At 29.3% G+C, this 15234-nt stretch overlaps 1 protein-coding gene across 1 annotated transcript; it reads left to right on the plus strand.

Annotated features, from left to right (window-relative positions):
* The first annotated feature begins 10648 nt into the window (after positions 1–10648).
* Positions 10649–12753, plus strand: LOC107843124 (acylphosphatase). The gene is made up of 2 exons (XM_016687305.2): positions 10649–11230; positions 12268–12753. The coding sequence occupies exons 1-2, from the start codon at positions 11195–11197 to the stop codon at positions 12532–12534; spliced, it is 303 nt and encodes a 100-aa protein (XP_016542791.2). The 5' UTR covers positions 10649–11194; the 3' UTR covers positions 12535–12753.
* The last annotated feature ends 2481 nt before the right edge of the window (positions 12754–15234 follow it).

The raw sequence follows: 15234 nt of genomic DNA on the forward strand, positions 1-15234 counted from the left end.
ACTTAAATGTGCTAATTTATGCATTTCTTAGATTAAAAAAAGAGCGATATATATAAGTTTTCAATACTGATAGCAATTCTCGTAGAAGCAATAGTAGCACCTGATATATATATATATATATATATTATACCTTTTAACATATCGAGTAAACTTTTTTTCATCACAATTTTCTCTTTAAAAAAAAATAAAAATTGTTTTGTCGATTTTTAATATCGTTCTTTTTATCTTGAACGTTGAGATATTTAGACAAAAATAACAAAAATCCCAATCGTATTAGCTTTTTGTGTCATTCAATTATCAGAGCAATTTGATGCTATCATTTTCCTACGTTTAATTTTTGGCATGACATATTACATATATCCATCAAAAGATTTTTAATTCAACACGCATGGATAATATACTTCTTTTTTTTAAAAAAAAATTATTATTCTTTTGTTGGCAAAAAAAGTGTAACAATGCAATTTTATTTTAGTTTATCTTAACATTAATGGAATTATCTCTAACTATTGGTGTCTGTGACTATGTTTTGCCTAGTTCATTATTGAAATGTAGAAAGAGTTCCACTAAGGCTTGATATTCATTTATTTGCACTTAATATATAGGTCTTGATCTTAATATTCAAGTGTACAAAGACGATAACTCACCAGTTTTAGTATGATGATCACATATACACTTCAACATAATATTAGAGTAGATAAAGGTCACAAATTCAAGTTTCAGTGCCACGTATTTTTTTTAAAAATGTCAATATATATGGCCCATGAAAAGAGAATACAAACTCTATACGTGGAGATTGAAGAGAAATATGAAAGATAAAATATAATTAAGTACATCAAAAAAATCTAATTCGATATTTTATATAAAACTCATGTGTGTGAGATTTATTTAGTTATGACAAGAATCTCTCTCTAATAACTTAAAATTTTAGATAAATTGATACACCCTTCAACATTTGATCCACTAATTATTATTATTAGTGTTTTGTTATGGAAAGTTAATAATAATATCAAGATATAACAACTTCTTTAGATAAGGAAGAATCTTCCAAAGACTAAGGAAATAATTATTCATTTGGCAAGCTATAGAAAATGGGAGCCACTTACAGCAAAGCAATTATATAAATATTTCTTTAATTTAATATATATATATATATATATATATATATATATATATATATAAAAAAAAAAAAAAAAATTGTTGATTACATAAAGAATAAAATAAAGTCACGGGCCATTAAGATAAATTCCGAATATGAATGAGCAACGACAAAATGAGAAGATGGGGATACTCTCATTTAGAAAGAATAGTCGAAGGTTTTTGACATGTAACATTTTCCGTCCTCTCTTTATTGGGACGATGATGCGCCATCAGAATTCGGCCTTTAATTAAGCTATCATCATGCCAACAAGTACTCGAGAGTTACCAACATGGATTGTGGTCTAGTGATAGAAATATTTCATCCTTAATCAAAGGTCTCGAATTCAAGTTCTGGGTATGAAAAAATCGTATTGGGAGCGTCATCCCAGAATATACCCTATAGTACGCGGCCTGAATTAGTCGGGACTCCAATATGAATACCGAACACCGAGTAAAAAAATAAAAAAAAAGTACTCGAGAATTGATTGTTGTTGGTCACGACTCTTGACTACTATTAAAAAACTCCTATAAATATGAACATTCCATTTATTTTAATTTTATATAAAGTTAAAAAAAATAAACTTTAACCTAACTCGATCTTAATTAAAAATTAATTTATTTTCACACCATATTAAAAAAATATAAACTTTAAACTACTTAATCTCAGTCTTGTCTAGATTGTAATTTCTTCAATCCAAAAATCGAAAATTCAAATTTTCATTTTAATGTCCATCCTTAACTACAAGGTGTATTTATTTTATTTTATTTATTTATTTTAAAAATACTATAGGTTTAGGTACACAACATAAGCAGCCAACAAACACAATCTTATTTTAATTAATTAGGTCATAATATTAGCCTCTAAAAAAAAATATAAAAAAGGCATGCTTTTGAACATTTTTTTAATTCTATATTTTCTTTAATTATATTTTTTGTTTGATGGATTTTGCAAGATGAGGTCATATTTTTCAATAATAAAGGCCACGTATATACCTACCTCAAACAATATCTAGTAATATAAATTTAAATAAAATATTTTCTTAATTGTTTATCCTAATTTTTAATTTCAAATCATGCTTTGCTGACTCCGTACATACTTGTCTTAATTAATTTTATAAAATAAAAATATATAAAAGTTTTAGTGTTTGTCATTAAGTTGGTATATATGTTCTACACGACTAATTTTTCAATTAAGGCAGGCTTACAATATGATTAATTAATAATATAATAACTAATAATTAAAATATGTATATATTCTTTTAGCATAAGAATCAAGTAAATAAGACATTTTAGTGTTCCTTAAATATCTCATCTAATTAAAAAAATTCATGTCAAAATGTTATTTTTTTCTGAAATAAGATACGCACTGCGAGTTTAGCTTAATCGGAAATAATCAATTCAATATAAATATCGACATCAAATGCGGTATAAAAAATAGAAATATATCGCTTAAAAATACATTAATACATGTAAAAAAATATTAAATTTTAATAAATATCGGAATTTGAAATCATTTCAAAAATCTCAAGGCTAAAAGTTTTAAATTAAGTAAAAGAGCAAACAACATAATTTCGACAGTTTGGAGCTTAGTTAATTTTTTTTTTGATATTTTGTATAATTACTAAAAATCTCAATTTTGATTCTGTTGAGATACATATTAGCTCCCGATATATCCATCGTAGATACATTTGTTCCTTTGTAAAGATAAGTAATTAGATCCTCATACATTTTTTTTTTTCTGATTTTGGGTCTATCGAGATACATAATACATCCAACAAAGATACATTTTTTCTTGTAAAGATACATAATTAGCTCCCAATATATTTTTTCGATTTTAATTATGTCGAAATACATAATTAGTCCCCAATACATCCAACAAAGACACATAATTAATTGACGTTTTCGTAATTACTTTGCAAGAATGAAAATTTGTATAATTATATTAAGTTCAAATATATATTTATGTTATTTTTCTTTATTAATGATCCGTTTATTTATTAACTCAACTTAAAACGAGAATATTCTAGAAGGAAATTATGGAAAGGTTCATACATCAATAACTACCCCAGCTAAAACAAGAGAAGTGCAGATTCAATTCCACGTCATCACAACAATAGATATAGTTGTATAATAATTCATTTATTAATATTTTCACCAAATACATAGTGATGAGATTTTATGAAAAATATATTTAAAACAGATTATTTGTGTATACATATTCTTCTCGATTATCATATTATTTTATTATAATCACTGTCCTATTATCATCTGTTGTCATTACGTTTTTTAAATCACTTTGGATTATTTTTCCTCTTTTTCTTTTTTACAAGAGTCAAGAGTCCAACTCCGATAACTACTGTTCACTTAAGTCAAACAATCTACCGAAAATAAAATCTTTGTACTTTTGAGATAGAGATAAGATATACATAAATTTTATCCTCTTCTGACACCACTTCATGAGATCGATGATATTGAGAATGATATTTTTTTTTTGGTAGAATAAAAGTGCATTAAATAAAAGAAGATGAGTTTTTAAATAGCAAGGCCTAGTCGAACACAAAAACATAATAGTTGAGATTATTATTCCCATTACTAGATACAACTCGGGAGAAAGATTTTCCCTTAAAGTCTTCCCAAAAAACTACTCCTACACTAGCAGGTAGAGTTACAAAAACATGTAATCTGTCAAAAAGGTCCAGCTTCGAGCCTTGCTTTGCCACCCAATTCGCTATCCTATTTTGCTCCCGATAGATGCGGTAAATTGAAGGGTTCCCCAAACTCCTTAGTAGAGATCTGCATTCATAGATAGTTGAATCATAAAGTAAGTTGCCATGATGCAACATGTTAATAACTTTCATAGAATCAGTGCAAACTTCTAAAGGTTTGAGATTCCGATCAAAGGCCAGTTTGAGGCCCTCCCTCAGACAGTGGTGGATCTACATACAATTTAGGGAGTTCAGAACCCCCTTCATCGGAAAATTATATATTTTTATATGATCAAATTTTTTTTTATCTATATATAATAGATGTTGAATCCCCTTCGACTAGTTCATATATTTACTTCTGAAACTCCTCCGTGAAAATTCTGACTCCGTGACTGCCTTGAGAGCCAAAATTTCCATGAAGTTATTGGTATCGCATGGGTAAAGCTTTTGCTGAACCCTACAACCCAATCCCTCTGCCAAATGATATTATTATCGTATATTTAAGACAATTTCATTGATATTTGTCTTCTTTTTTTTTCTTCATTTTTTACAAAAAAAAAATTCATATTCGCTATTCTTCGAATCTATATACTAGGTAAATTCCTCTCCATATTACTAAGTTTAATGAGTTATAAATTATTTTTTTTAAGGCCTGCATTCAAGTATCTTTGTCACTTACACATCAATTTAAAAAATAATTGTTATAATCTAAATATCTTTCTTTTGGTCTCTTTTATTTGTTAATTACATACACGTACTACAAATTTACAACCGACTTTGCAAGCCCATAGAAAATTACACTAATTTTTAATATTGTAATTTGTACCGCAATCAAAATATTCATTAAGGAGATTTAAAATATGTAGTATGTAAAAGTAACAAAAAATTTAATATCTTATAATTTTTTAACAGCAACATGTTGTATATGCATAAAAATAATTTTAATTTTATATGTATAGAATAATTTTTATGAAATGCGAAGGAATTTTTGTTCTTTTACCTAGCTCCGACCCTGATCTAATATATAGTAACAATTAATTTAGTTGAATTGTTTAATATTTAATATGAAATTAAATGCAAAAAATTGTATGCCTACACGTATAATTCTTTCAAATACGTGAGGTGACAAAATCACTTGTATGGCAATTAAGTAAACAAGGGGTTTAGAGTTTTTAATATCCCTAATTTAAAATAATTAATAGTAGTACAGTGACATCTCTAAAATTTGTAAATATTATAAATGAAGAGGTTTCGATAACAACCTAATTTTATTAGCACTATAATAATAGAATTAACCAAAAAAATAGATTTAATTTTTATCTTTGTAGAGTAGAGAGGTTATTTCTGAATTCTAATAGTCACTCGACTCAAAAAAAATATATATTTTTTAAAATAGAATTGTAAAAATAATCAGACGTAAAGTAGAAAAATCGTATATATATATATATATTATTAAGTTCAAGTTATGATAGAAATCTATAAAATTCAAATCTTGAATTTATTTTTAAGTTCAACTCCTAAAAATAAAATTATTTTTGTTAAACAAGTAATTTATCTTGTAACGTTATATTTTTCGATATAAATTTACTCCGAACTTAACTTAGAATATTAGGTACCACTAAAGGATGTGGTGTAGTGGATGAAGCTGCTCCTCCCTTAATCAAATTTTTCAGGTTTGAGCCCTGAGAGTATAGAAAAATTCATGGTAGTGAGTGTTACCCCCGATTGAAGCCCTATCCAGCACAAATTTAAATTAATCGAACTTTAATGCGAGTATCGAACACCGGATAAAAAATAAAAAAAAATTAGAATATTAGGTGGGAAGGAAAAAAAAAATCATCCACCAAAACACACAGAGAGAAGGGGCGTTGTGGCAATGAGTCATGAGATTGACCTTCTAATGCATCTGACTCGGCTTCGATTATGATGTGGCCTGTTTTTGGCTTCTTCTAAACAAAATTAAAAAAAATAATAATTAAACATTTCAAAAAAAATAAAAATTAGCAAGAGAGGTATTATAAGATTTCAAAATGAAATAATAGAACACAACTTTTTCAAAATTAAGGATGGGGATAATAATCATAAATAACTTATTTTCGGACAATTAATCTCGAGATAACTTATTTTTTAACCAAACAAGTCTTTAAACTTCAGTTCCTAAAGAGGCCTTTGGCCAAATATATATATAATTAGGGGCGGAGCCACCTTCCATCCAGGCCTTCGAAGAAAAATTGTACTATTTTTACATGATTAAAAATATTTTTTTATGTATATATAGTAGATTTGAACCTTTTTCGATTAGTTCGTATGTTTACTTCTGAACCCCTCAATGAAAATTCTGACTCCCCCTCTATATACAACCCCTCAAAATCATCAGTAACTGATATTATAATACTTTAGTCAAGAGTTTTTTGTACCGATGCAACACTTTCATGTTATTCAACAGTGCAGTAGGTACAAGTATAATTAGTCGAAAGAACATATCCGATGTAGATTCTGAATGTGGAAAGGATAAGTGTGTACACAGATTTTATCCTACCTTAGAGATAACGAGGTTGTTTCCAAAGATATTCATGAAAAATACATATATCCCCTAAAATTTATTGGTAGAAGATTGAATTCCATTTTGATAATATACCTAAACTTAATGACATCCATACATGATCATGATGATGATCATACATCCCATGTCATTATAGTCATGGATATGTATGATGGTTAATACATGACGTGGCATTTTGTTTATTTATTTATTTTTGGACATGTGAGTATGAACTAAAAACGGTTTAAAAGAATCATGTTGGAATAATATATTTGACTTTAAGGAAGAACAAGTGGGTCCCATTCCACGTCATTCTTTCATATTGCCATGCTGGATTTTTGAATTTATACACCAAAGTCCAAAAATAACCAACAGAGGTAATTTTTTAATTTATTAATTTTCCTTTTCAACTTTACAGCCCAAAAAACAATTGAATATTAAAAATAGTAGTGATAAATTATTCTTTGAAATAAAATTTAAGAGGAAAATGTATGTTTTTAATCTAGTAACCTAGTTGATGATATCAACCGCCTTGAACTACAGTTTTCATCGATCGAGTGATCAATAAACATATTTAGAGTTGATTATAAATGTATGTGCATGAGCAAAGGCGAAACTATCCTTTTCAAAGCGAAATCAAGAATGACTTTCCTTCGCGTGTGAAGTTATAGTCGATATATGTCAAAGATGTGTGCAAGTATGCGTGCGCGGACATATTCTCAAATTATATCTTAAATTTCCTTGATATCGATCGATCTTCATTTATTAATTTCTTTATATTTCGAATCTCTCCTCAACATTAGTACCTAATGAGTTTGCTTTAATTAAAAAAAAAGAAGGTATAAATTAGTGCTTGCATATTTGTAAATTTTTCCAAAAAAGATTGTCACTATTTCCTCAATATTTGAGTTAAAAATGTGATTAAAAGATTTTTTTAAAACACACACACATACATACACATATTTTTTCATGGTGTTGCAAAGTCAATTATTTACATCATGTGCCTTGATTAGACTTTAGTGTTATGATTTAATCCAAAAGAAAAATACACCCAATAGGAAAAGAAGAAAAATGAAACCAAATTAAAAGGATATAAACAAATAAGAATTAAATCAAAGTAGAATGTTTCTAGTCAAAATAAAAATTCAAATGAACCTACCCAATAAAATTCATAATTAGGGAAGAAAATTAAAAAGAAAAGAAAAGTTGAGTAGTAACACTTATAGCCTATGGAACAAGCCACCAAAATTAGTCAAAAATATTAATTGTTGGGTGTTCCATATTAGACCATTTATTCAAAAATATTTAGAGATAAAACAAATTAAAATTTTTGAGATAGTTCAATAATTAAAAAATCAAAGCTAGTATGTATCATAATATAAACGGTTCAAATAAACAAAAGGTATCATCAAAATTTGACCAGTTGACATTATAATTCGATTATAACCTTTTAACTACTGAATTATTCGCTTAGAGCGCATTAGAGCTCGTCCTGAGGAGGCAGAATTTTTCACTAAGGGTTTAAAATATGAAAAAGTTAAAAAGAATTCAATGTCTATTATATGTACATCTACTGAAGAAGGTTCAGGTGAAATTCCGTCGCTCTAGGTTTAGGTGAAATTCCATCACTCTACCTAATTCCGTCCTGATTCAAATATATTATTGTATACAAATTTTATTCTATATTTTTACAAGATAATACTTTCATGATTTTTAACCCATGATTTTCTGATTACACAACAATAATTTTACTAAAACTTATAAATTTGTAAATAGTGGCACTTTTTGTCCCCTCATTTAATAACATTATTATTTTTAGCAAATCTTTTTGTTCCCTACCTTTGTGTGAAAACCTTCATTAGAAGGCAAAAATCAAGACTTTGAAAAGATTCTTTTCTTTTTTTTTTACCAAAGAAATATATTGTTTTGACTATATTTTTCTTAATTGAAATTGAAGACTTTTGAAACATAATGACTACATAATGACTAGCCTTGATTATTGATTAAATTTTATTTGTTAAATATAGTTCCTTTTTTGACTTTTTGGTATATATAATTTTCTTACTGCCCAAGTTGTGGTTTATTTGGATGTGGATAAGCTTGAGTTTATAGTTGAATAATTTTTGGTGGCTGGACAAAATATTATAAAAATTACCAAAGTGTGTGCAGCACCATATCTTCTTTAAAATATTTCAAAAAATTCATTAAAATACTTACTAATTTTATATAAATATTTCTTCAAGAGATCTCTAGAAGGAATAGAAATTGGGCTTCTAAGGTCATGGACTAAGGATGTGTTTGGTATAAAAGTTTTTAATTTTTTCATATTTAATTGGCTTAAATATGTTGGATTTCTTAAGAACATATTTGTTCTATTTTCTGAAAATTTATGATTTTTTGTATATAATTAAATTTTCATTAATCATCCCCGCCTCAACGGCCGGAAATTAATTTGGCACGTTATATTTTCTTGTTTACTTATCAAACATTAAAAAAAAAAACACTTATTTTTCATTAGGATACATTTATGTCATACCAAACACTCCTTAACCTAGTTTATGAAATACATTTATTTTTATCTATTCCTCTATATCTTTTTTCAACCTGTTGTTTTTCTTGAGCCGAGGTCTATCGAAAACAATCTCTCTACCTTCCAGAATAGATGTAAGGTCGGTGTAATCTCTCTATCCTCTCCATACTCCACTTATGAAATTATATTGCATATGTTATTATTGTATTTGTTTTGAGCTGGCGGTCTATCGAAAACGATCTCTCTACTTCGTCTGAGATAGTGGTATGGACTACGTATGCTTTACCTTCCCAATACCCGACCCCTCTTTGTAGGAATATACTGATATATTGTTGTTGTTGTTAAGTATCTATTTTTATCAATTAGAACATCACAAAATGTTCCTAATGAAAACAATAAATCATAATAAAAATTCTTAATTCACTAAATTAAAACTTGAATCAAATTAACATTATAAACAACACATTTGATCAAATACCACAAGATCAATTGAGAGAAAAGAGTTCTTAATAAGTCCACAACAAAAGTTATAAATGGGCCTAGAGAAATAGAGCCCATATGATCTAGTAGTATTTGTTGACCCGGAAAGGTTTTGGGTGAAGTGTACGAATAGCCCTTTTTAGGATCTCTATTTAAAGAATAGTCAAATTTATAAAAATTTGAGAAAATTCATTGTTTCCTTCCTAAACTATAAACGAAATTGCTGAGACATATCCAAACTTTGGGAGAGTACTACTACCCCTTGAACTAATTAAAATTGTATTTTTGGCAACCTTAGTGCTTACGTGGCACATACGCGTGCCTACGTGGACCTTCAGTGTGTTGATTCACTGATGTGCCACGTAGACGTGAAAAAATTAATTTCAAATTTCATGGTCCAACAAATATTTGAACATAAATTTTTAAAAGGATAATACATAAACATGTCATTTAAATTGACCTCAGCTCAATCTATGACCTCTTAATTTGAATGTGCACAAGTAAACACTCAAATTTGTATAAGTTGAACAAGTAGATATATGTATCCTATGTAATACACGAAGGAGGCCAAGTAAGATACGAATTGACCACGTAGGACGCATGTGTCTACTAACTGTTCAACTTTATATAAGTTTAAGCGTCTGTACAGATCTATATAGTTGAAGGGTGTAAATGAAAGTTATAGCCAAGTTAAAAGACACATTCATGTATTATGCCCTTTTAAAATCTAATCCAACATCTACTATTAAATGCTACTCGAGTACAAGTTAAAACCAGGGGTGGGCCTACGCTAATTTTTTGGGTGCTTTGGCGCCCATTAAACTCAACGCGAAATAGGTATAATTATACAGGAAATATACAAAAATAGGTATAAAACATATAAAAACACCCATTAAAATGAAAAGTTGGTTGGGTGCACAGACATTTAGATTGATCTCTTGCTCTCCATTGGAAGGGACGCCTTAGTTTGAACTTCGTTGAGGTGATTTTTTATTTTATTTAAATTTTTGAAGCACCTACTATCTTTAAATTCTGAGTCCGCCATTGATTAAAATATTACGTATTTTATGATTTTTTTTAGTATATGCTTTATTTTGTTAGCTAAACATAGTCCACAAAACTTAAAACTCTTTCCCGCCAAATTTTAGGCAACTTAAACCAAATTGGAACAAAAAAAAGTGACTTAGCTTGTTTGGCAACTTCTACATCATATTTCAAATATTCCACTCTATAAATGAACCATATATTAGAAGCAATGACAAACAAGAAGCTTGTTTATAATTATGCTATACCAAAAATGTTGATTAACATAGAGGCGCAAAACGAGTCTTCTTTCTGCTTTACATGTTATTTTCTCATTGTCTTTGTCGTAATAGTTCTCTTCCATTTTGGGCCTAAGATTTATTTTTAATATAAGTCCAACTAGTGGGTTGTTTTTGAACGTTCAGAAAATACGTCATACTCCTCATTGTATTCTCTATCCATTATAGTGAAATTTCCCTTCTCTGCCCGTGGGTTTTTCTGCAAGGATTTTCACGTAAATCTGTGTGTTGATCTTATTTTTCTTTTGCTTGTGGTATTGATTATTCTGTCCGATTATAACATAAACAAATTTAATAGACTCAAAATGGCCATAATTATAGTGAAGGGACAATAATAGACATACATAAAATAACAATTTTGGCTAATAACTATCATTTGCAACTGAATTTAGGAATTAAAGGATTCTTTCTATTTTTCATCTTCCATAATAATCTTTATTGTTCCAGCACAATCAGTGAAGCTTTTCTCCAATTATCAATGTCAAATCCTGGTTCTACATCCAATTTTAAAACTGTAAGCACCCTTTTTTCACTTCTTATTATTGAATTCATGTTATATTTTTCAGATCATGTATATTTAGAGCACTTAAAACCAAATTTTAATCCGAGGACTAGAAATTTCACGTTGAATTCCTCTTTTAGATCATGTTGAATAGGGCAATTCATTATATTTAGAGAGCTTAACTCAAATTTTAATAAGAGGTCTAGAAACTTCAAATTGAATTCCTTTGAATAGGGCAATTCATTATATTTAGAGAATTTAAGTCAAATTTTAATAAGAGGTCTACAAACTTCAAATTGAATTCCTGTTATCCATAGGGCAGCTCAGTATATTTAGAGCACTTGTCAAATTTTAATCAGAAGCTAGAAACTTCATATTGAATTTCTGTTATCCTCTTTAGATCATGTTGAAAAATCAATTGTAATTGAAGGAAGAATATAGGGTGTGTCATATAGGGGTTGGACAGTAGATAACACGACGGAGTTGGGTTTGAATGGTTGAGTTAGGAACAGAAAGGTTGTAACTGTGGAAACCATGTTTTCGGGTAGTCTTGAGAAGGTTCTGGAAATGGAACATGCTGTTGTTGGAAGGAGACACCGGCATGGATGTTAATGCATTATTGGATAGCTAAAATCAAATTTTAATCAGAGATCTAAAATCTAAACAAGTTTCATATTGAATTTTGTTATACAGGTTAGAGTTTTAATTAAAGGGAGCATACCAGGTGTGTCCTATAGGGGTTGGACAGTAGATAATGCTACGTATTTGGGTTTGAATCGGTTGGGTTAGGCCTAGAAAGGACAGATGTTTTCCGGTAGTCCTGAGAAGGTCGTAGGTGAGGCCACTCGTGACATAAGTCATGTTTTCCGGTAGTTCTGAGAAGGTTGTAGGTGAGGCCACTCGTGACAAAAGTCATCAGGCAACTTAATATTATTGGAGACCAAAAAACAAACTTTAATCAGAGGTCTAAAAGCTAAACAAATTTTCATATTGAAATTCTGTTGTATCTTCTGAGATCATGTTGAGTAATCGACTGCGACTTTACACAGGTTAGGGTTGTGATCAAAGGAAGAGTTCAGGGTGTGTCGTATAGGGGTTGGACAGTAGATAATGCAACCGAGTTGGGTTTGAATGGTTGGGTTAGGAACAGAAAGGACGGAACTGTCGAAGCCATGTTTTCCGGTTGTAATGAGAAGGTTCGAGAAATGGAACGACGCTGCTGGGAGGGCCCGCCAGCAGCAAAAGTCACCGGGGTGGATGTTAATGTATCAGATGAAGATGTAGCGCCGGGTTTTCAATGTAGGCTAACTGTTTGATCATTTGCCTAAAAGAAGCAAAATAAATAATGACAAGTATAATGAGTCGAGGTAGTGGTAAGATAGAGTGTACACTCTATCTGACCCAGACCCCGCTTGTGTCTTACCTGATATGTTGTTGTTGTTGAAGTGTAGTAAGTTAAAACATTATTTTGTAATTTTTAGCTTGGTAACTCCACAATGCAAATGAAAACCAACATGAATTTTGAGTCGCGGTGAGATGGTTTAATATTTCTTTGCCTTTAATTAGATTCCTTGGATTTGAGCTTCTGAAATGGAAAAAAATCCTATTAAAAACATCGTCTCAGAATTAAATCCTATAATGCGTGGATTTGAGCTCAGTTCGGTTTAATACGAGCATAGTACATTGAGGGAGAAACCAAACAAAATAATGCAAAGGTATATAGATGCATCGTCTTCATTCAGTATTCGGTACTTATAATGAAGCTCGATTATTTAGATTTCTGCCGGATAGCTTTCATTCGCAGATAGCACTTCTTCTCAAAAAAAAAATTTTTGTATTCAGAACTTGAAATCGAGATCTTTAACTAAGGGAGGAACGATTCCATTCACATTTCGCTAGAGTAATCTTTACTGAAAGTTTGATACTTTGATATAAGAGGGGTATATATAGGTCGATTTTGTTTCAATATTTTTTCATCAAATCAAATCAAGTATACTGATTTTTATTATATTTAATTTACTAAATCAAACAACAAAGTTTTTTCTTTTGGTAGTCCGATGTATTAAAGCTTTTCGTGGGATTCGGGGAAGAACTGAATCACAAGGGCTTATTGTACATAGTTATCCCGTATTGATGTTAGAGGTTGTTTCCAAACCTGAACTCGTGATTTTCGTGTCATAGAATAATAACTTTACTAATTACGTTAATGCTCCTTTTCACATGTCAATCAAAATAATGTCTTTTGATTTTTATTTAGGTAAAAGGACACTCTATAATACTTTTTAAAATAAATAGGTCAAGTTTGATATCTTTTCAAAAAGTGGTCAGTCGGGTATACCATTTCCGCTTTATAGTCATTTCTTAATTTGGATCATTTTGGCCCACGTAGTTCAGATACAGTCCATATACAATACTGATTCAGTTTTCGACTTGCGCCATTTGACCCTTTTAAAAATATTTCAGTTTTTTTTTTGCTATAAATTTTTAACTGAAAAAATATTCTGCTTTTTTTATTGTTTAGAGATAATAATTAAATATAAGTATATATAAACGATATAATTGTTATATAGAATATGTATCTGTATAAGATATATGTATCAAAAATATATATGCATAAAATATATATAAAAAAATATATAGAAAGTGTATAAAATTATATAATTGTTGTATAAAATGTGTAAAAAAAATATGTACAATTATTGTATAAATTGTGTATCAAAACTATATAATTATCGTATGGAATATTTATATGTATAAGATATGTATAGAAACTGTATAGAAGGTGTTTAGAAACGGTATAGAACAAGCCAACAAATTGAAATGACTAGAAAGTGAAATTTAAATTCCATGACCATTTTCATTAAAATAGTTTAATTTAAAGTGCCGTTTTTGATTTTTCCCTTTTATTTTTTGAGTTTTAAACATGTTTATAAGACAGTAATACTCAAAGTGAATTCAAAATTTAGATTTTATTGATTCAATTTTTAGAGATTCTAACATTAAACATATAATTATACTCTTAAAATTATGAATATTAAAAATATTAAATTCAGATAAATTTGTCGAAAAATGATTTGCGAGGTGACCAAATTTCAATGAAGATGAATACGTTAGATGATTCTTCGCATCTATCCTAGTCTTAGTGAATACAGTTATTTGGTGTCTGTTGTTGGTCGAAGGTGACGATACTTCACATAAAATTAATTAAGATGTACGTAAATTGATCTGACCACCACGATTATAAAAAAATGATTTGAGAGGTGACATGAGGATTTGAGATGGTTTCATCATTCATGGACCATGTTTTTGTCATTTTCTCCCACCAGTCTTCCCCAAAACCATAATCTACAAGACTACAACCAAAAAAATGGTCAAATAATCCACAAACACTTCATAAACAACCATCTAGGCTCCCCGGTCCGATCACAAAAATTTATTGTACGTAGTTAAAACCCTCATGAATTACAAACTTCTAATTTGCTTCGCATCAATAAGTCAATAATTATAAAATTTTAATCCGTTCACCAACTATTTTACCCATTATTCAGTACTAATAAACCAACAACAACAACAACAATGTATCCAGTAAATTCCACAAAGTGAGATTTAAAGAGGATAGAGTGTACATAGACCTTACCTCTACCTTCTGGAGATAGAGCAATTATTTTTGAAAGACACTCGGCTAAAGTAAAGCAAATCAAAGTAGTAATACAAAGGAAGAAAAAAGAAGTAACGATAAAAACAAGACAACTAATAGAAAAGTAAAACAGACCAATAACATAAAGAACAAGGTGTGATCACCTAAACATAAATAACTAATACTAATTAGCCCAAAAACTAATTTTTCTATTGACTTATCGGTTACTGTTCAATTTTAAAAGAAACTAATTTTGTCATCCAACATCACTCTGGATCAAACCTCACCAGTCCTCCCCACAACAACCCTCTTCCCACCATATCTGCACAACCAAAAATATGGTCAACTAAAACATTCACTCGCCCATCCTTTATTAACA

This window comes from Capsicum annuum, chromosome 9 (assembly GCF_002878395.1).
Source record: "Capsicum annuum cultivar UCD-10X-F1 chromosome 9, UCD10Xv1.1, whole genome shotgun sequence".
In the NCBI taxonomy this organism is placed as follows: domain Eukaryota; kingdom Viridiplantae; phylum Streptophyta; class Magnoliopsida; order Solanales; family Solanaceae; genus Capsicum; species Capsicum annuum.